Below are 22,244 nucleotides of genomic sequence, written 5' to 3'. Positions count from 1 at the left end.
ATCTTTACTAGATGCTGTTCTTCCACTAACCTCACTGCAACTCCCCTCCAAGTCTCCGACCACTACCTTGTATCCTTTTCCCTCTCGCTCTCATCCAACACTTCCCACACTGCCCCTACTCGGATGGTATCGCGCCGTCCCAACCTTCGCTCTCTCTCCCCCGCTACTCTTTCCTCTTCCATCCTATCATCTCTTCCCTCTGCTCATACCTTCTCCAACCTTTCTCCTGACTCTGCCTCCTCAACCCTCCTCTCTTCCCTTTCTGCATCCTTTGACTCTCTATGTCCCCTATCCTCCAGGCCGGCTCGGTCCTCCCCTCCCGCTCCGTGGCTCGACGACTCATTGCGAGCTCACAGAACAGAGCTCCGGGCAGCCGAGCGGAAATGGAGGAAAACTCGCCTCCCTGCGGACCTGGCATCCTTTCACTCCCTCCTCTCTACATTTTCCTCCTCTGTCTCTGCTGCTAAAGCCACTTTCTACCACTCTAAATTCCAAGCATCTGCCTCTAACCCTAGGAAGCTCTTTGCCACCTTCTCCTCCCTCCTGAATCCTCCTCCCCCTCCTCCCTCTCTGCAGATGACTTCGTCAACCATTTTGAAAAGAAGGTCGACGACATCCGATCCTCGTTTGCTAAGTCAAACGACACCGCTGGTTCTGCTCACACTGCCCTACCCTGTGCTCTGACCTCTTTCTCCCCTCTCTCTCCAGATGAAATCTCGCTTCTTGTGACGGCCGGCCGCCCAACAACCTGCCCGCTCGACCCTATCCCCTCCTCTCTCCTCCAGACCATTTCCGGGGACCTTCTCCCTTACCTCACCTCGCTCATCAACTCATCCCTGACCGCTGGCTACGTCCCTTCCGTCTTCAAGAGAGCGAGAGTTGCACCCCTTCTGAAAAAACCTACACTCGATCCCTCCGATGTCAACAACTACAGACCAGTATCCCTTCTTTCTTTTCTCTCCAAAACTCTTGAACGTGCCGTCCTTGGCCAGCTCTCCCGCTATCTCTCTCAGAATGACCTTCTTGATCCAAATCAGTCAGGTTTCAAGACTAGTCATTCAACTGAGACTGCTCTTCTCTGCATCACGGAGGCGCTCCGCACTGCTAAAGCTAACTCTCTCTCCTCTGCTCTCATCCTTCTAGACCTATCGGCTGCCTTCGATACTGTGAACCATCAGATCCTCCTCTCCACCCTCTCCGAGTTGGGCATCTCCGGCGCGGCCCACGCTTGGATTGCGTCCTACCTGACAGGTCGCTCCTACCAGGTGGCGTGGCGAGAATCTGTCTCCTCACCACGCGCTCTCACCACTGGTGTCCCCCAGGGCTCTGTTCTAGGCCCTCTCCTATTCTCGCTATACACCAAGTCACTTGGCTCTGTCATAACCTCACATGGTCTCTCCTATCATTGCTATGCAGACGACACACAATTAATCTTCTCCTTTCCCCCTTCTGATGACCAGGTGGCGAATCGCATCTCTGCATGTCTGGCAGACATATCAGTGTGGATGACGGATCACCACCTCAAGCTGAACCTCGGCAAGACGGAGCTGCTCTTCCTCCCGGGGAAGGACTGCCCGTTCCATGATCTCGCCATCACGGTTGACAACTCCATTGTGTCCTCCTCCCAGAGCGCTAAGAACCTTGGCGTGATCCTGGACAACACCCTGTCGTTCTCAACCAACATCATGGCGGTGGCCCGTTCCTGTAGGTTCATGCTCTACAACATCCGCAGAGTACGACCCTGCCTCACACAGGAAGCGGCGCAGGTCCTAATCCAGGCACTTGTCATCTCCCGTCTGGATTACTGCAACTCGCTGTTGGCTGGGCTCCCTGCCTGTGCCATTAAACCCCTACAACTCATCCAGAACGCCGCAGCCCGTCTGGTGTTCAACCTTCCCAAGTTCTCTCACGTCACCCCGCTCCTCCGCTCTCTCCACTGGCTTCCAGTTGAAGCTCGCATCCGCTACAAGACCATGGTGCTTGCCTACGGAGCTGTGAGGGGAACGGCACCGCAGTACCTCCAGGCTCTGATCAGGCCCTACACCCAAACAAGGACACTGCGTTCATCCACCTCTGGCCTGCTCGCCTCCCTACCATTGAGGAAGTACAGTTCCCGCTCAGCCCAGTCAAAACTGTTCGCTGCTCTGGCCCCCAATGGTGGAACAAACTCCCTCACGACGCCAGGACAGCGGAGTCAATCACCACCTTCCGGAGCCACCTGAAACCCCACCTCTTCAAGGAATACCTAGGATAGGATAAGTAATCCTTCTCACCACCCCCCCCCTTAATGATTTAGATGCACTATTGTAAAGTGGCTGTTCCACTGGATGTCAGAAGGTGAATTCACCAATTTGTAAGTCGCTCTGGATAAGAGCGTCTGCTAAATGACTTAAATGTAAATGTAAATGTAAGTGTACTGGTGTAAGAGCAGTTGGTATTAACACTGAGTCCTTCTCAGTGTGTGTGTACCTGTATTGTGGTGTTGTCGTCTGTGCGGAGGGTACACTGGGCCACCACAGGGAAGGCCTGGCAGACCAGCATCTCAGAGAGCGGGGGTTTGGTGTGTCGGACCACCGTGGTCAAGATGTCTATGGCGGTCTGTCAGGGAGAACACAGGAGACAACGGTCAATATATGACTGACTAGAACCCTAAACGTTGATGGTAAACAAGGAGGCCAGACCACCAACCTTGGTCCTGGAGAGTGCAGGCTTTTAATCCAGCCCAGCACTAACACACCAGATTTAACTAAGTCAAGGAAATGACTACTTGATTAGTTAAATGATATGTTTGAGTACCTGGCTGGAATAAAAGCCTTCTAACCCCTGAAGCCTAGGCCCTGGGTTGGTGACTACTACCAATGAAGTTGAAAATGGAGTTGAGACCAACTCTGTTAGGCCCCGACACAGTGCTGCTGCAAATTAACCACTTCCATAGTAGCTAGAGGCACCAGGCCAGTGGTGACTTACTGCACACAGACCGGAGGGGATCTTGTCAGGTGGGGCCTGCATGATGCTGACCAGGGTGGGGATGAGGCGCATCTGCATGGGGCCCTGGCAAGCCTCGATCTGGGCCAGTTCCTTAAAGATGTCCTGGGCCAGAGACGCCACCACCGGGTCTGCGGAGAGGAGGGAAAGTAAGATAGAGGCACATGGGTTGATCTGTAAGGAATGGATAGTCATAGCGGCAGGTAGACTAGTGGTTAGAGCGTTGAGCCAGTAACGGAAAGGTTGCTAGATCGAATTGCCAAGGTAAAAATCTGTCGTTCTGCCCCTGAAAAAGGCAGTTAACCCACTGTTCCTAGGAAGTCATTGAAAATAAGAATTTGTTCTGCCTTGTCTAGTTAAATAAAGGTTAAATAATAAAATAAAATATGGTAACATCTAAATTATCTATGGGACTCAATGATACACTAATAACAAAATACAAGTGCACCAACTGCCAAGGTTACTATAGTTACCCACCGTTACTATACTTGAGAAAGATGGCGATGGTGAGGGGGCAGATCTTGTTCTCTGCGCTGGTAGTGAAGGCTGGGTCCACAGTGCAGACGATACACAGTGTCTCCATGACCAGGGTGAGAACCTCTGAGCTGAACTGGGCTGCCAGCTGCACCAGCCCATCCAGAACAGCAGGCAGGAACGGCTGCAGGACATGGGTACTCTCAGACAGCTTCAACTGGTCACAGTACCTGAGGAGAGCACACACACAGAATAACCACCTGCATACCAACACATTTAATGTTATGGTGTAGTGACAGATTGTGTGGTATGGCTAGTTGGGTGACAAACTAGAGGGATTTATCCATCTATCTACTGTATGACATCATCGCTTCTACCTGGCCTAGCTTACTGGTATTATTATGATGACTGAAGAAGTGTAATCTACAGCTTGTCAGAACTATCGAGGTTTAAGTGTTGAACTTTCATCTCCCTCACCCCCAGATGGCGCGTACGGCTGAGATGCGGACTGAGGGTGGCTGACTGTCGTGCAGGCCGCTGACGGTGGCCTGGAGGAACTGCTGGATGAGCTCAGGCGACATGGCTGCTGTGAAGCGGCTGGCTGCCCACAGGGCTCGGCCCAGTAAGAACGGAGAGGCCGCTGGGGGAAGAGAGGAAGGAGGGGTTATTATATAAGCATATACGGTAACATGAGTCACAGTCCAGACCTCCAGGCCTTTTGATGTCTGAAGGTTATTGTTTCTCCTCTTCTCTAATCAATTGATCACCAAGTCAATGATTGAATAGTGAGTCCACCCACCAGGTTTTCGCAGTCTAAATCAGACATTTCTTGAAAGAACAATATACAGTGGGGAAAAAAAGTATTTAGTCAGCCACCAATTGTGCAAGTTCTCCCACTTAAAAAGATGAGAGGCCTGTAATTTTCATCATAGGTACACTTCAACTACGACAGACAAAATAAGAAAAAAAAAAAATCAGAAAAACACATTGTAGGATTTTTTATGAATTTATTTGCAAATTATGGTGGAAAATAAGCATTTGGTCACCTACAAACAAGCAAGATTTCTGGCTCTCACAGACCTGTAATTTCTTCTTTAAGAGGCTCCTCTGTCCTCCACTCGTTACCTGTATTAATGGCACCTGTTTGAACTTGTTATCAGTATAAAAGACACCTGTCCACAACCTCAAACAGTCACACTCCAAACTCCACTATGGCCAAGACCAAAGAGCTGTCAAAGGACACCAGAAACAAAATTGTAGACCTGCACCAGGCTGGGAAGACTGAATCTGCAATAGGTAAGCAGCTTGGTTTCAAGAAATCAACTGTGGGAGCAAGTATTAGGAAATGGAAGACATACAAGACCACTGATAATCTCCCTCGATCTGGGGCTCCACGCAAGATCTCAACCCGTGGGGTCAAAATGATCACAAGAACGGTGAGCAAAAATCCCAGAACCACACGGGGGGACCTAGTGAATGACCTGCAGAGAGCTGGGACCAAAGTAACAAAGACTACAATCAGTAACACACTACGCCGCCAGGGACTCAAATCATGCAGTGCCAGACGTGTCCCCTGCTTAAGCCAGTACATGTCCAGGCCCGTCTGAAGTTTGCTAGAGAGCATTTGGATGATCCAGAAGAAGATTGGGAGAATGTCATATGGTCAGATGAAACCAAAATATAACTTTTTTGGTAAAAACTCAACTCGTCGTGTTTGGAGGACAAAGAATGCTGAGTTTCATCTAAAGAACATCATACCTACTGTGAAGCATGGGGGTGGAAACATCATGCTTTGGGGCTGTTTTTCTGCAAAGGGACCAGGACGACTGATCCGTGTAAAGGGAAGAATGAATGGGGCCATGTATCGTGAGATTGAGTGAAAACCTCCGTCCATCAACAAGGGCAATGAAGTTGAAACGTGGCAGGGTCTTTCAGCATGACAACGATCCCAAACACACCGCCCGGGCAACGAAGGAGTGGCTTCGTAAGAAGCATTTCAAGGTCCTGGAGTGGCCTAGCCAGTCTCCAGATCTCAACCCCATAGAAAATCTTTGAAGGGAGTTGAAAGTCCGTGTTGCCCAGCAACAGCCCCAAAACATCACTGCTCTAGAGGAGATCTGCATGGAGGAATGGGCCAAAATACCAGCAACAGTGTGTGAAAACCTTGTGTCCTCAAAGCGGGCAAAAAAGTTATTTAGTCTGCCTGGGAGCAAGACATCCTAGTCCGTGACGGGGCTGGTTTTCTTTTTGTAATCCGTGATTGACTGTAGACCCTACCACATACCTCTTGTGTCTGAGCCGTTGAATTGAGATTCTACTTTGTCTCTATAATGACGCTTAGCTTGTTTGATTGCCTTGCGGAGGGAATAGCTGCACTGTTTGTATTCAGTCATGTTTCCGGTCACCTTGCCCTGATTAAAAGCAGTGGTTCGCGCTTTCAGTTTCACGAGAATGCTGCCATCAATCCACGGTTTCTGGTTTGGGAATGTTTTAATTGTTGCTATGGGAACGTCATCTTCAACGCACGTTCTAATGAACTCGCACACCGAATCAGCGTATTCATCAATGTTGTTGTCTGACGCAATACGAAACATATCCCAGTCCACGTGATGGAAGCAGTCTTGGACTGTGGAATCAGATTGGTCGGACCAGCGTTGGACAGACCTCAGCGTGGGAGCTTCCTGTTTTAGTTTCTGTTTGTAGGCAGGGATCAACAAAATGGAGTCGTGGTCAGCTTTTCCGAAAGGAGGGCGGGGCAGGGCCTTATATGCGTCGCGGAAGTTAGAATAGCAATGATCCAAGGTTTTGCCAGCCCTGGTTGCGCAATCGATATGCTGATACAATTTAGGGAGTCTTGTTTTCAGATTAGCCTTGTTAAAATCCCCAGCTTCAATGAATGCAGCCTCAGGATGTATGGATTCCAGTTTGCAAAGAGTCAAATAAAGTTTGTTCAGAGCCATCGATGTGTCTGCTTGGGGGGGGAATATATACGGCTGTGATTATAATCGAAGAGAATTCCCTTGGTAGATAATGCGGTCGACACTTGATTGTGAGGAATTCTAAAATCAGGTGAACAGAAGGATTTGAGTTCCTGTATGTTTCTGTGATCACACCACGTCTCGTTAGCCATAAGGCAAACGCCCCCGCCGCTCTTCTTACCAGAAAGATGTTTGTTTCTGTCAGCGCAATGTGTGGAGAAACCAGCTGGCTGCACCGACTCCGATAGCGTCTCTCCAGTGAGCCATGTTTCCGTGAAGCAAAGAACGTTAGTCTCTGATGTCCCTCTGGAATGCTATCCTTGCTCGGATTTCATCAACCTTGTTGTCAAGAGACTGGACATTGGCGAGAAGTATACTAGGTAGTGGTGCACGATGTGCCCGTCTCCGGAGTCTGACCAGAAGACCGCCTCGTTTCCCTCTTTTACGAAGTCGTTTTTTTGGGTTGCCGGCTGGGATCCATTCCGTTGTCCTGGGTGAAAGGCAGAACACAGGATCCGCTTCGCGAAAGTCATATTCTTGGTCGTACTGATGGTGAGTTGATGCTGCTCTTATATTCAGTAGATCTTCTCGACTGTATGTAATGAAACCTAAGATGACCTGGGGTACTAATGTAAGAAATAACACGTAAAAAAACTGCATAGTTTCCTAGGACCGCGAAGCGAGGCGGCCATCTCTGTCGGCGCCGGAAGTACTGTACGGCCTGCAACGAAAACATGCGGACTCTCCTTCACTGCAGCCGAGGTGAGTAAAACATTTAAACCTGTTAACCCTCGCAAGGTTGCAGGCCCAGACGGCATCCCCAGCCGCGCCCTCAGAGCATGCGCAGACCAGCTGGCTGGTGTGTTTACGGACATATTCAATCAATCCCTATACCAGTCTGCTGTTCCCACATGCTTCAAGAGGGCCACCATTGTTCCTGTTCCCAAGAAAGCTAGTCAAGGACCACTAGTCAAGGACCATATCACCTCCACCCTACAAGACACACTAGACCCACTCCAATTTGCTTACCGCCCAAATAGGTCCACAACCCTAGCCCATCTGGACAAGAGGAATACCTATGTGAGAATGCTGTTCATCAACTACAGCTCGGCATTTAACACCATAGTACCCTCCAAGCTCGTCATCAAGCTCGAGACCCTGGGTCTCGACCCCGCCCTGTGCAACTGGGTACTGGACTTCCTGACGGGCCGCCCCCAGGTGGTGAGGGTAGGCAACAACATCTCAACCCGCTGATCCTCAACACTGGGGCCCCACAAGGGTGCGTTCTGAGCCCTCTCCTGTACTCCCTGTTCACCCACGACTGCGTGGCCACGCACGCCTCCAACTCAATCATCAAGTTTGCAGACGACACAACAGTGGTAGGCTTGATTACCAACAACGACGAGACGGCCTACAGGGAGGAGGTGAGGGCCCTCGGAGTGTGGTGTCAGGAAAATAACCTCACACTCAACGTCAACAAAACTAAGGAGATGATTGTGGACTTCAGGAAACAGCAGAGGGAACACCCCCCTATCCACATCGATGGAACAGTAGTGGAGAGTGTAGTAAGTTAAGTTCCTCGGCATACACATCACAGACAAACTGAATTGGTCCATCCACACAGACAGCATCGTGAAGAAGGCGCAGCAGCGCCTCTTCAACCTCAGGAGGCTGAAGAAATTCGGCTTGTCACCAAAAGCACTCACAATCTTCTACAGATGCACAATCGAGAGCATCCTGGCAGGCTGTATCACCGCCTGGTACGGCAACTGCTCCGCCCACAACCGTAAGGCTCTCCAGAGGGTAGTGAGGTCTGCACAACGCATCACCGGGGGCAAACTACCTGCCCTCCAGGACACCTACACCACCCGATGTTACAGGAAGGCCATAAAGATCATCAAGGACAACAACCACCCGAGCCAATGCCTGTTCACCCCGCTATCATCCAGAAGGCGAGGTCAGTACAGGTGCATCAAAGCAGAGACCGAGAGACTGAAAAACAGCTTCTATCTCAAGGCCATCAGACTGTTAAACAGCCACCACTAACATTGAGTGGCTGCTGCCAATACACTGACTCAACTCCAGCCACTTTAATAATGAGAATTGATGGGAAATTATGTAAAATATATCACTAGCCACTTTAAACAATGCTACCTAATATAATGTTTACATACCCTACATTATTCATCTCATATGTATACGTATATACTGTACTCTATCATCTACCGCATCTTTATGTAATACATGTATCACTAGCCACTTTAACTATGCCACTCTGTTTACATACTCATCTCATATGTATATACTGTACTCGAGACCATCTACTGTATCTTGCCTATGCTGCGCTTTACCATCACTCATTCATATATCTTTATGTACATATTCTTTATCCCCTTACACTTGTGTGTATAAGACATTAGTTTTGGAATTGTTAGTTAGATTACTTGTTGGTTATTACTGCATTGTCGGAACTGGAAGCACAAGCATTTCGCTACACTCGCATTAAACATCTGCTAACCTTGTGTATGTGACAAATAAAATTTGATTTGTGAAGACTTACAGAAAACGCTTGACCTCTGTCATTGCCAACACAGGGTATATAACAAAGTATTGAGAAACTTTTGTTATTGACCAAATACTTATTTTCCACCATAATTTGCAAATAAATTCATAAAAAATCCTACAATGTGATTTTCTGGAATTTTTTCCCTCATTTTGTCTGTCATAGTTGAAGTGTACCTATGATGAAAATTACAGGACTTGCACAAATTCTTTTTTGCCCCACTGTAACTGAACATGGCTGCCCGGAGATGAGCGACTGACTAACCTGTGAGGTTAAGGTCAGCCAGGATGACGTTAGCCAGGAAGCCGTGCATATCAAACTGAACACGGCCGTTCTTCACGTTCTCTGTGATGATAGTCTTCACTGAGCCCAGAGCTAACATACAGGCCTCATGGATCTTCCACCTGCAGAAGGGGACAACACAGGAGTAAGGAGAGAGCACACCTACAGTGCTGATGGTTTCGCCATGGGGTGCAACTCAATAGTAGAAAGCAATGTTCACTCATTTTTTTCTGTCACTAAGCAAATTTCAGGTCTGTTGAGTGCAAACTTGAACATTGTGAAAATTCTGTGCAACTTTCAGTGGGCGTTTACGGCAAACACTGAGGCTTAAGTTACAATTTCAGACAGTGGTCAAGTAGGCTACTGTGGCTATTTGGACCATAATGTAGGCCTATCAGAGTGGCCTACCCTCAAAAAATGGGAAACAATGCATCCAATAACATTTTAACAGGGAAATAGCTGTTCTATCATTCAGCCTACAGTAGCAGCCAACGTGTGGTGTTCAATGGAAGCCTACATTCCATGAGACTTTTGAAAAAACAAACACGCAGGGCTTGACATGAGTCTGTTTATCCACTTGTTCTTCTGACAAGGAGGTGACAGAATATGTTGTTGTGTTGTTTGATGCAAGAAACCACTTTACAAAATAAAATGCATTATTATTCCCATACCATTATTACAGAGAATCAGACAAACTATTCTACCCTCTGCCTATTGGCTACTAAGCTTATTCAAACCTGCCTCAAAACACAACACTGCCCCTTTAAGACAACAAAAAACCTCTTTACCCAACTCCCTTTTCCTAAGATGTCTAGAAATGTACATGTTTTGTGCTCTTTGTGCTCTCAATCACTCCTCCATTGCTGACTACAAATGATCTATAACTGGGCTAAGTACTCACTAACTCGCAAAGAATATGAACAAATGTGAACACATGGCTACATGCAGCTCTCGCTTTGATGTCAAAACAAGCAGTATCAACTCACGCTCATGCTGTAAACACAATCCAGTTCAAAGAGAATGGCACAGATCAATATATGACAATGGTCTGTTTGCATATAGGCCTACTGCAGCGCTGACTGGTTATGTCGCACCGGTCTGTGTAGAGTAGGGGTTGAGTAGTGGGTGTCAATGCAAAAGAATCCTACTCTGATGCTTTCTGCCTACAACAAAATCTGCGGCATAGTTAGTTTTGCATACTAAGTCTTGCGTAGTTCGTTTTGTTTCGGTATGTTGCATTGAAAGTGGCTAATATTGCATTGATTTGATCACAATTCCCACAGTAAATCAAAATGTTGTTAGTGTTAACTAAGGGGGGGAACGTGCTTCTTTTCTCTGGGTGATATTTCTTCTCGCGGGCAGTCCCAGGGGGGCAGAACGCGGGAACACCGGTCGAAAGTAATCTCTTCACCTTGTTTTCCGTCTGCACTGACAAAAATACCTGGACAGATTAAAGCAAATTCCTGAAAGGATCCATATTGCTTTCACCTAACGCGTGTTTTCAGTTCAACGCCGAGGACAAACAGGAGACGAGGACTATTAATTAAGAGGCATCCACTTTGCCATGTCATGCAGCCGATGTGTGGTCCTCACCAGTGCTCATTGCCACTGTTCTTGGCCTGCTCGGCATCCTGCAGGTGCCTTGTTGCTGCTGCAGCCAACGCTGCCGCACTCTCATTCTGGAACTCTGTCGCCACAGCCTATTGAAAGAGTAGGAAGGTTGGAGTGAGAAGTCTTCTCTCCAGAAAGGTCACATTGACCAGAACGTAAACATGCAGAAGTAACTGTGGAGTGAAACTATGGGGTTCACACACACACACACACACCAAAGGTAGTGCACTATATGGGGAATAGGGTGCTATTTGAGCTTTGCCTACAGACCGAGGTACTCACCAGCAGCAGGTCCTGGGCTGAGATCCTGACAGAGTAGGAGAAGGTGTCGTCATCCTCGTCCTCCACAAACTGCTGGGGGTTGGCCGTCCACACCTTGATCTACAGATACACGACAACTGATGAGGAACACATACAACCATGACATCAAGTGGGTTTGTAAAGACAGTCGCAAATCAAATTCAAGGACTTTAGTACTTTTTCAAGCACCAACATTTATTTTCAAAGTCCATCAATTTGTAATAGTTCCTTTTACGCAATTGTTCGTAGTCGTCACCAGATGGCAGTATATCTCCACAACCTCTTGAAAAACAACACGTACTATTCATCACTACCTTACAAGTTTTACTCAATAATAAAAATTCACTAGTTATTTACTAAATACACAGGTGGTAAGTCAGTACCAACGTTGTAATTTGAGTAGAGATGAGCAGAGTTTTGCAACGGTGAACACACATTTCCTATTCGCATTACTACACAATTCCAGCTTAAATGACTATATTGTATTTTTATTTTGTATTTGGGGGTCTTCTAATTAATAGCTACGAAAAAGCGACTTCATTCCAACTGGCAGCTTTAGCTGGTGGGCTGTGTGAGGAAAACAGCACGTGAACAGCCTCCAGAACGGCAGGAGCACAGCTGCCTCTTGATAAAGCGGATTATCACAGGCGCCCCTTGATTGAGGCAAAAAAGCTCTGGAGAGAAAAAGTCAATGTAGAATTGGCGCTAGTGCATGACGCAGCATTGTCTTTCCCCCCTTCAGAGCTGACTCACCAATGCTCGTCTGGCAACCAGAGCGAGAAACTATTGAGGAAATTAAACTTGGTCGTCTGCCTGGAAATTAATTTGTAAGACCAAAACATTGTTCTAATGTTTTTTTCATATTAAATCATTTTCTGTTCTCCTCACATTTTAATTCAAGTACTTTTTAAGAACCAACCAATTTAAAACATCTCAAGCACCTTGTGCGAACCCTGCATCAGACTCAGCACCATTTTTTAAAAACGGTCTCTCTCACACATACACAGGAGTGAGGGAGTGTGTACCTGATCCTCCGTGATCTGCATGTAGAGGATGATGTAGTAGATCAGCTCAGGAAGAGCCTTCTTCACTGTGCTCTTGAACTTGCTGTTCTCCAGCAAAGTGTGAACAAACTCAAAGATGCTAAACACCAGGTTCTCAAAGCCCAGAACCTCACCTGGAAGAAAAACGCACAGTTGACAGACCATGGCACTTTCAATGCCAGAATAATTGGTTTGATTTCCGGAACCCTCCGTATGTAAAATGTATACAATGATGACTTAGTAGCTTTGGCTAAAAACATTTCTTAAAAATGGCACATACGCATGCATATAGAATACCAGTCAAAAGATTGAAAACACATACTCATTCAAGGGTTTTTCTTTATTTTGACTATTTGCTACATTGTTGAATAACAGTGAAGTATTCAAAACTATGAAATAACACATATGGAATCATGTAGTAACCCAAAAAAATAGATTCTTCAAAGTAGCCACCCTTTGCTTTGATGACAGCTTTGCACACTTTTGGCATTTTCTCAACCAGCTTCATGAGGTAGTCACCTGGAATGCATTTCAATTAACAGTTGTGCCTTGTTAAAAGTTCATTTGTGGAATTTCTTTCCTTCTAAATGCATTTGAGCCAATCAGTTATTGTGACAAGGTAGAGGTGAAATACAGAAGATAGCCCTATTTGGTAAAAGACCAAGGAGATAATGGCAAGAACAGCTCAAATAAGCAAAGAGAAACGAAAGTCCATCATTACATCATTAAGACATGAAGGTCAGTCAATGCGGAAAATTAAAGAACTTTGAACATTTATTCAAGTGCAGTCGCAAAAACCATCCAGAGCTATGATGAAAATGCCTCTCATGAGGACCGCCACATGAAAGGAAGACCCAGAGTGACCTCTGCTGCATAGGATAAGTTCATTAGAGTTAACTGCACCTCCTATTGCAGCTCAAATAAATGCTTCACAGAGCTCAAGTAACAGACACATCTCAACATTGACTGTTCAGAGGAGACTGCGTGAAATCAGGCCTTCATGGTTGAATTGCTGCAAAGAAACCACTACTAAAGGACACAAAAAAGAGACTTGCTTGGGCCAAGAAAAACGAGCAATGGACATTAGACCGGTGGAAATTGTCCTTTGGTCTGATGAGTCCAATTTTGAGATTTTTGGTTCCAACCACTATGGCTTTGTGAGACACAGAGTAGGTGAACGGATGATCTACACGTGTGGTTCCCACCGTGAAGCACGGAGGGAACCACACATGGTTCTTTGCTGGTGACATCATCTGTGATTTATTTAGAATTCAAGGCACACGTAACCAGCATGGCTACCACAGCGATACGCCCTCCCATCTGGTTTGAGCTAAGTGGGACTAGCATTTGTTTTTCAACAATACAATGACTTCAAAAACACCCCCAGGCTGTCTAAGGGCTATTCGACCAAGGAGAGTGATGGAGTGCTGCATGAGATGACCTGGCCTGGTTTGGCATGAGTTGACCGCAGAGTGAAGGAAAAGCTTCCAACAAGTGTTCAGCATATGTGGGAACTCCTTCAAGAATGTTGGAAAAGCATTCCAGGTAACGCTGGTGGAGAGAATGCCAAGAGTGCGCAAAGCTGTCATGACAAAGGGTGGCTACTTTGAAGAATCAAACATGTTAAATATATTTGGATTAACACTTATTTGGTTACTACATAATTCCATATGTGTTGTTCCATAGTTTTGGTGTCTTCACCACTATTCCACAACGTAGAAAAGAGTAAAAATAAAAACCCTGGAATGAGTACGCGTCCAAACTTTTGACTGGTACTGCACACACACACACACACACACACACACACACACACACACACACACACACACACACCCCCCTTGACTTTTTCCACATTCTGTTACGTTACAACCTTCATCAAAAATAGATGAAATTATTTTATCCCTTATCAATCTACACACAATACCCCATAATGACAAAACAAAAATGGGTTTTTAGAAGTGTGAAAATGTATTAAAAATAAAAAACTGAAATATTACATTTACATCAGTATTCAGACCCTTAACTCAGTACTTTGTTGAAGCACCTTTAGCAGCGATTACAGCCTCAAGTCTTCTTGGGTATGACGCTACAAGCTTGACACACCTGCACTTGGAGAGTTTCTGCTATTCTTCTCTGCAGATCCTCTCAAGCTTTGTCAGGTTGGATGGGGAGTGTTGCAGCACAGCTATTTTCAGGTCTTCCAGAGATGTTCAAATGGGTTCAAGTTCGCACTCTGGCTAGGCCACTCAAGGACATTCAGAGACTTGTCCCAAAGCCATTCCTGCATTGTTTTGGCTGTGTACTTAGGGTCACTGTCCTATTGGAAGGTCAATTTTCACCCAAGTCTGAGGTCCTGAGTGCTCTAGAGCAGGATTTCATCAAGCACCTCTCTGTACTTTGCTCTGTTCATCTTTCCCTCAATCCTGACTCGTCTCCCAGTCCCCGACGCTGAAAAACATCCCCACAGCATGATGCTGCCACCACTATAGGGAGGTTCCAGGTTTCCTCCAGATGTGACACTTGGCATTCTGGACAAATCTCCAGATGTGACACTTGGCATTCTGGACAAATAGTTCAATTTTGGTTTCATCAGACCAGAAAATCTTGTTTCTCATGGTCTGAGAGTCCTTTAGGTGACTTTTGGCAAACTACAAGTGGGCTGTCATGTGCCTTTTACTGAGGAGTGGCTTCAGTCTGGCTACTCTACCATAAAGGCCTGATTGGTGGAGTGCTGCAGAGATGGAAGAACCTTCCAGAAGGACAACCATCTCCACAGAAGAACTCTGGGACTCTTATCAGAGCTCACCTCCCTGACCAAGACCCTTCTCCCCCATTTGCTCAGTTTGGCCAAGTGGCCAGCTCTAGGAAGAGTCTTGGTGGTTCCAAACCTCTTCCATTTAAGAATGATGGAGGCCACTGTGTTCTTAGGGACCTTCAATGCTGCAGAAATGTTTTGGTACCCTTCCCCAGATCAGTGCCTCGACACAACCTGTCTCAGAGCTCCATGGACAATTCCTTCAACCTCATGGCTTGGTTTTTGCTCTGACGTGCACTGTCAACTGTGAGACCTTGTATAGACAGGTGTGTGCCTTTCCAAATCATGTCCAATCAACAAGTGGACTCCAATCAAGTAGAAACATCTCAAGGATGAACAATGAAAAACTGGACTCAATTTCAAGTCTCATAGCAAAGTGTCTGAATACTTATTATAGAAAAGGCTCATGGAGTTGGTGGAATAATCATTTAATTCATGGCCACTTACTCAGCTTGGCCAGGGGCGCTTCAATTAGGTCAAGTGGCAATGACCAACAGGTCTCATCCGCATCAAAGGGAGGAAAACACCATCGCCTGATCTCGCTGCTTTCTCTTCCTTAACTCAAGTCTGCTCCAGAAGTTCTGTGCGTCCATGAATCCACGTAAGTCCACCGACTCGGTTACCTTTCATCTGAACTATATGTTGTGATCGGGGGAGTGGGCCATCAGTTATTGTTTATAGTTATTACCGCGGAACGCGGCTTAGAGCGCACGCTTCAAACATATTGTGTAATGTGAAGTGTCAATGATCACGGCCCTACGGATCCTCATAGGCCAATTATGCAATCGATATGGTTAATATGTAATGCAATTCTTTACATGTACACGAAGACAATTGAAAGGGTGAAATGAGAAAAGTCATTGTTTGCTAACTGATCGACTTTGATATCAAACTAATGGGGGTTATAGATTGAATAACCATTCACTGTTTGTATTCTTTCATGATTTATGATAAATAGTTAGGAGCCTAAATGATTACTATTGACTTCTTAATGAACTGGATTGTTGAATTCCCTAATTATGTTGTTACTCATGAATGCTTGTTAAGATTTGATCTGTGTGATTATGAATTTGATTGGATACATGTTATTTGTTTCCATTGTTATGCAGCACAGACGACTCAGTAAATATACCACTTTATGGTGAAAGGAATTCCTGCCTCAGTCTCATCCAATCCTGTCACCTGACACGTGACCCCCTGTTCACCTTCACTGTCAGTCATCCTACCTGTCCAGCTACCCACACAGATTCCACTAATCTTTCACTTATGTAAATGGGGTATCTGTTTTTAATTTTTAATACATTCACTCAAATGTCTATAAACCTGTTTTCGCTGTGTCATCATGGGGTATTGTGTGTAGATTGATGAGGATTTTTTTAAATCCATTTAAGAATAAGGTTGTAACGTAACAAAATGTGGAAAAATTAAAGCGGTCTGAATACTTTCCGAATGCACTGCACAGCACAGCACAGCACTGCACTGCACAGCACAGCACAACACACACACACACTCACCTGATCTAGAGGACTTGAGGAAATTATATAGTAATAGCTCACTATGTTCTATACTACTATATATATAGCTACTGTATGTTATAATGCTTTCTATATCCATCTACTGTATGTTCTAGATCAGCCCATTTAAAATGATTTAATCAATAGGTTACAAGTTCAATTAATCATGAACAATAACTAGTGATCTAAATGCATGGAAATGAGAACAAGACTAAGGTTGCACTCACCATCAGAGTCAATTGGATCGTCTACCTCCTCTGTGTAGTTGACCTCTGTTCTGACATAAGTGCACAACTGGTTAAGGAAAACCCATTTTCAGGACACAGACCAGTGTTTACCTGATCACCCTCTACAGTCAGGTGAATAGGTCACATTCCAAGAGGAACATTGCCAATCATTATTGACAGATATGAACCAAAGCTATGGGAATTAATAGACATTGAGCTAATGTAATATGAAAGTGGAGAGGACATGGTTGCAGCAGTGTGAAGGATATAAAGCGGCACTCTCTGTCAGGGTGTTCCAGACGATGGGCAGGATCTGCTGCATCGACGACACCATGGGTTTAGGGAAGTTCTTCACTAGAGCTGTCACGGCCTGGCGAAGAGATATTAGGTGAAAAGAAGGTTGGATCAGGACAACCTATAACATCTGACCTACAGAACCCATAAGGCCAACCTCATCTAGCGTATAAATACTTGTGGTAATCTTCTCACCTTGAGGACCTCCATCTTGAGGCCGCTGTCTGAGGAGGGTCCATCAGGCATCTGCAGGGCCAGAATGAACGCCTCAGTGAACTGCTGCACCACAGGGAAGATCAGGGCCTTGGCTGCTCCCTTCTCCAGCTCCTCTATCGCACAGATCAGGTTGGCACAGGTGGAGAAGATCTCCACGGCTCTGGAGCGGGTACGGATGCTGTAGATCTCCATCATGGAGAAGATCTTGTACATCTCAGGCAGGATCACCGGAGCCACCAGAGGCATTTGAGTGTCTGTCACCTCACGGGTAAACTCTGTGAGAAAAAGCCAGAAGAATTATGTGAATACACTGTGATCTATGCATACAAACAGTTAAGAGTGGGAACAGCGCACAGGAAAAGGGGTCAATTTGGAATGTGCGTGTACCTGTGAGGACCCTCATTGCCCCATGCACTGCGTTGACGTCGCCACTGACCAGCATGTCCATGAGGATGGTGAAGAGCTGAGGCCAGGCCTCGGGCCAGTCCCAGTGGGCAATGGCCGACACCGCATATGCCACACTGGACCGCACCTTACTGATGGACTCCCTCAGGCCTCCAGGCAACAGCTCCCTGATGGCTGCCTTGGCCTGGAGAGGAGAAAGAGAGAGAAAGAGAGATTTTAGGCAGCATCAGTGGTTTTGTAACCCCTCATTCTCAAAATATTTTCAAATAGTCAGCCATCAAAAATGATACATTTTGTTTAGTTGGAAGAACGACGTGCTGCTTTGCTTACCCGGTCTGTGGTCTCTGGGGGTCTGAACTTCTCAGATAGGGAACACCAGTGGGTCTCCACATACTGCTTAAGGATGACTGAGGCCAACTGGACAAAACACACACGTATAATTGACTGATATAGTAGAGTAAAGGAGATACAGAGATGTGGTCTCACATACACAATAGACATAGAATTAGAGCGCTAGAATACTTCTAGAGTTAGAATAGAAGGACAGTTTCTGCTTACTAACCTGACGAATGGCCAGAGCCCCCCGAGGGTCCACAGTTAGCTCCGCCAGGTGTACTCCAAACTCTTCCAACACAAATGGAGCAACAACACAGTGGACAGACCAAGAACACACCAATCATCAGATCACATTAGCCTCACATGACGTGCAATATCGGAAACTATGACGGGCATGCAAGGAAGGGACAAAACGTCAGAAATATTCTTATGATTGGATTCATGACTTTAATTTGAAGAAAAAAAACATACTTATCACATTTAGTGCTGAGTGATTATTGATTTGAGGTCGGATTAATTATATTAAAACACGGTTTTCAATTGTTATTATTATTTATTTTTTTACATTAAGTGCACTACGCATGGTGGGTTGAATGCTGTAACCGAATAAAACAATTACTAAAGGTCCCATGGTAATGACTGATGGTAATGACTGCCCATTACTGCTTATCACTTATTAACCATCATTTATTCACATTACTTCAATAAAATATTTCAGTTGTTATGGTCATTTGTTCGACAACTATTATTTCATTCCACGTGATCATCTCTATAGAGCTGCTGCCTGACAAAATCACTGTATCAAAGTAAATAAGGCATACTTTTATGACTGCTTAATACCAACTATCAATCACTTAGATCATGTATTTTCAGGTCGAGATACTGCGAAGCAACTGCTCTCTATCCTTCTGGATCACACGTTCTTCTCTCCGGCTCCGTGCTCCACACAGACCGGACAAGTAGGCGCGCAATGGATTATGGTAATTGTAGTTAATTACCAAGTTATGTGCTAAACTATGTACAATATTGGCCTGTTGGAAACTACAACTCCCTACTACATCGCACAGTTTGGGCCTGATCTGATTTATCTCTAGAGAAACTGCACATTGAGGAAAAAACGCAAAGAAAAGGAATTCAAATAATTATACAGTCGGCCAATTTGTTGTTTAAAAACTGATTTTTTTTGGGGGGGGGGGGTTAATTGCTCAGCACTTAAATCAATTAAGCATAATCGAGCATTTACAACAAGCACTCTCTCTTCCCCCAAAAAACTCTTCCAATCTGTTTTAGGCTAGTCAGTGAGACTCAGAACCTCATCCCTACAATGTGCCACGCTCTATCCCAGCTTTAACTGAGAGTGACATCAGAGTCCAAGAGACAATGTTAGTGCTGACAGCTCTAGCTATACATAGAGTAGCTCCCTCAGAAAGAGGCCTGCCGGGCCCATTCTTGCTTCTGTGACACTACAGTGGATCCCGACAGACAGCCTGCACAATCAGCATTTTTGTCATGCTGGAGGAACGCCACAGACAAAGGCACTGTACACACTGTCCCTATATTCACCCCTCACTGTACTTTGGATTAGTGGCAAGCTGATTTTGGGTAGCTAGCTAGTTACTACACTTTGCTATATAGCTAGTTATAGCTAGAGCCATGTATTTAGAATTGGGCCAATGCGCTTTCTGCATTATGATGATGCATATACATGACACTTCAACATTCTATGACAGCCATGTTAGCTCCCTATTAACATTACATGGGGAATATTTAAACAATGGTATGTAACTGAAGGTCTAGAATTATAACTATATATGGTAGCTATAATTCATTCAACACGCATTGGGTAAAAGGGCGTGTGCAGTATTTGACAGATGGAAAATGTATTTATTCAAAGGGGAACAAGGAAGAATACGTTGTTGTTTTGCTGAAAAAATGAAAACAAGTTGTCAAAACCACTGATGATGTCCGCACAGGGTTAGTTATACAAATATTTTATGTCAGTGTACAAAGGCTTGAAGCAGCAAGGCGGGAATACTACGGAATCATATTCGCGGGAAAACGTGACATTCCAAATCGAATGGTTGCTATAGCGACCCTAAAACGATTTGAGCTTTGATTATAGATTCATCAACACTATGTTCTTCTGTAATTACAAGTGTAACGCAAGGCCCGAGATAACATTACACAAGTAATTTGGTAACTAGCTAGCTAACGTTAACTAAGAAACGTCTTATCTGCTGTATACGGTCAGCCCATCTAGCTAGCTAGCTCTTTGTATCAGTCAAATTGCCATTTTAATTTCAGGCAGTGTCTTCTTGATTGAATTGGTCCACCACATCATGTGTTGACATACTTCACAGAAAATGGAATCAAAAAGCTGCTAAGTTTAACAAGCAAGCAAGGATTATGGAGGTAGAGTGCGCTTCACACACATGGTTTGTCTGTCAGCTAACTAGCTAGCTGCTAACTAGCTAGTTGGAATAAGTTAGCTAGCTGGATTAATTTGCGCCACTTGCTAGCCAATTGAATAGGAGAGAACATCTTAACTAGTTAGTTAACTACATATTCTGTTTTATCATAGCGAGCGAACGTTAACAGTATTAAGTAACATGACAGTAATTGTGTTATATGCTGTGGCTGGCTGGCTAGGTAGAATGTATCTTTCCGTAAAGGCCCATATGCATGGAAGTTATCATGCCATTCCACTCTCTTCATCAGCTGGTCTCGCAATGCTAGCATCCATGCTTACCCTCTGTCACTTCCAACACTTTTATTTGCTCCTCCGCGGCTGCTCGCACTTCTTGAACCGGGGACAGGATAGCCGTCAACGTCTCAATCAGGGCTTCTTTAAGTCCTTGTTGAACCGGTCCAGCAGCCGAAGCCGACCCAGGACCTGCTGCACTCATGCCTGCCATGTTTTCACACACACAGCCTGAGCAAATCAGTATCTCGTCTGCAACATTGGAAAAAGTAGTTCCGGGTCACGTAATTTCTGAAAGGTTCCAAATAAAAGTCCCTAAGTAATAGTAGAATATGTTCAACCTATATTTATTCGTGATGTATGTAAAATAATTGTCTAAACAGTAACAATCATTCATATTTGTTAATATTTAAGTGACATTTGCATTAAATCTGGGTTTTAAAACATGTTCCAATATAAAAAACAAAATGCCTCCAATGCAATTGATTCCTTGTGCCAATATAAAAGAAAGGTAGGGAGCAGTAGGGTCTGTAGAATATTTATATGGTGTTATTTCATGAGGCTCTGAACAATACTGAGTGTTGCTGGCCTTTTACTGTGGTCAAACAGTTTAAAATGGGGTGCCTGGGCACTATACAGTACAAATATAGCACTGTACAGGAAAAACAATTATTTGTGCCAATGTAAAAGTGGAGCGGGGAAGATCTCAGTAGGGTCTGTAGAATCGCGGTGGAGAGGGTCAAAAGCTTCAAGTTCCTCTGTGTGCACATCACTGATGACCTGAAATGGTCCCTTCACACAAACAGTGTGGTGAAGGCGCAGCAGCGTCTCTTCAACCTCAGGAGGCTGAAGAAATTTGGCTAAGCCACCAGAGCCACAACCTGTTAACCCCGCTAACCATCTAGAAGGAGGAGACAGTACAGGTGCATCAAAGCTGGGACCGAGAGACTGATAAACAGCTTTTATCTCCAGGCCATCAGACTGTTAAACACTCACAGCCGGCCTCTACCCTGCCCTGAATCTTAGTAACTGTTACAAGCCGACTACCACTACCCTGCACCTTAGATACTGCTTTGTCCTATGTACATAGAGTCATTTAACACTGGTCACTTTCATAATGTTTACATACAGTGGAGCAAAAAAAATATTTAGTCAGCCACCAATTGTGCAAGTTCACCCACTTAAAAAGATGAGAGAGGCATGTAATTTTCATCATAGGTACACTTCAACTATGACAGACAAAATGAGAAAAAAAATCCAGAAAATCACATTGTAGGATTTTTAATGAATTTATTTGCAAATTATGGTGGGAAATAAGTATTTGGTCACCTACAAACAAGCAAGATTTCTGGCTCTCACAGACCTGTAACTTCTTCTTTAAGAGGCTCCTATGTCCTCCACTCGTTACCTGTATTAATGGCACCTGTTTGAACTTGTTATCAGTATAAAAGACACCTCTGAATAATACGGAGTGTTGCTGGGTATTTAGACCCACATTAA

General features: G+C 45.1%; 1 protein-coding gene across 1 annotated transcript in view; it reads right to left on the bottom strand.

Moving 5' to 3' along the window:
• The window catches only part of LOC135540308 (importin-9), a 33,316-nt gene extending 12,331 nt beyond the window's left edge, over positions 1 to 20,985 (bottom strand). The window contains exons 1-15 of the mRNA XM_064966890.1: positions 20,793 to 20,985; positions 18,270 to 18,331; positions 18,038 to 18,124; positions 17,690 to 17,891; positions 17,282 to 17,577; positions 17,062 to 17,162; positions 16,793 to 16,851; positions 12,219 to 12,370; positions 11,176 to 11,274; positions 10,876 to 10,982; positions 9,265 to 9,404; positions 3,937 to 4,099; positions 3,463 to 3,689; positions 2,968 to 3,116; positions 2,470 to 2,598 (exon numbers count right to left, since the gene is read on the bottom strand). Of these exons, the coding sequence (XP_064822962.1) occupies positions 2,470 to 2,598; positions 2,968 to 3,116; positions 3,463 to 3,689; positions 3,937 to 4,099; positions 9,265 to 9,404; positions 10,876 to 10,982; positions 11,176 to 11,274; positions 12,219 to 12,370; positions 16,793 to 16,851; positions 17,062 to 17,162; positions 17,282 to 17,577; positions 17,690 to 17,891; positions 18,038 to 18,124; positions 18,270 to 18,331; positions 20,793 to 20,958 (2,139 nt within the window). The 5' untranslated portion in view covers positions 20,959 to 20,985. The remainder of the gene's footprint in view (positions 1 to 2,469; positions 2,599 to 2,967; positions 3,117 to 3,462; positions 3,690 to 3,936; positions 4,100 to 9,264; positions 9,405 to 10,875; positions 10,983 to 11,175; positions 11,275 to 12,218; positions 12,371 to 16,792; positions 16,852 to 17,061; positions 17,163 to 17,281; positions 17,578 to 17,689; positions 17,892 to 18,037; positions 18,125 to 18,269; positions 18,332 to 20,792) is intronic.
• Positions 20,986 to 22,244: the final 1,259 nt, after the last annotated feature.

This window comes from Oncorhynchus masou, chromosome 5, assembly GCF_036934945.1.
Source record: "Oncorhynchus masou masou isolate Uvic2021 chromosome 5, UVic_Omas_1.1, whole genome shotgun sequence".
NCBI classification, from domain to species: Eukaryota; Metazoa; Chordata; class Actinopteri; order Salmoniformes; family Salmonidae; genus Oncorhynchus; species Oncorhynchus masou.
The sequence above is the reverse complement of the archived record's forward strand: the minus strand, read 5'-3'. Positions and strand labels throughout refer to the sequence as shown.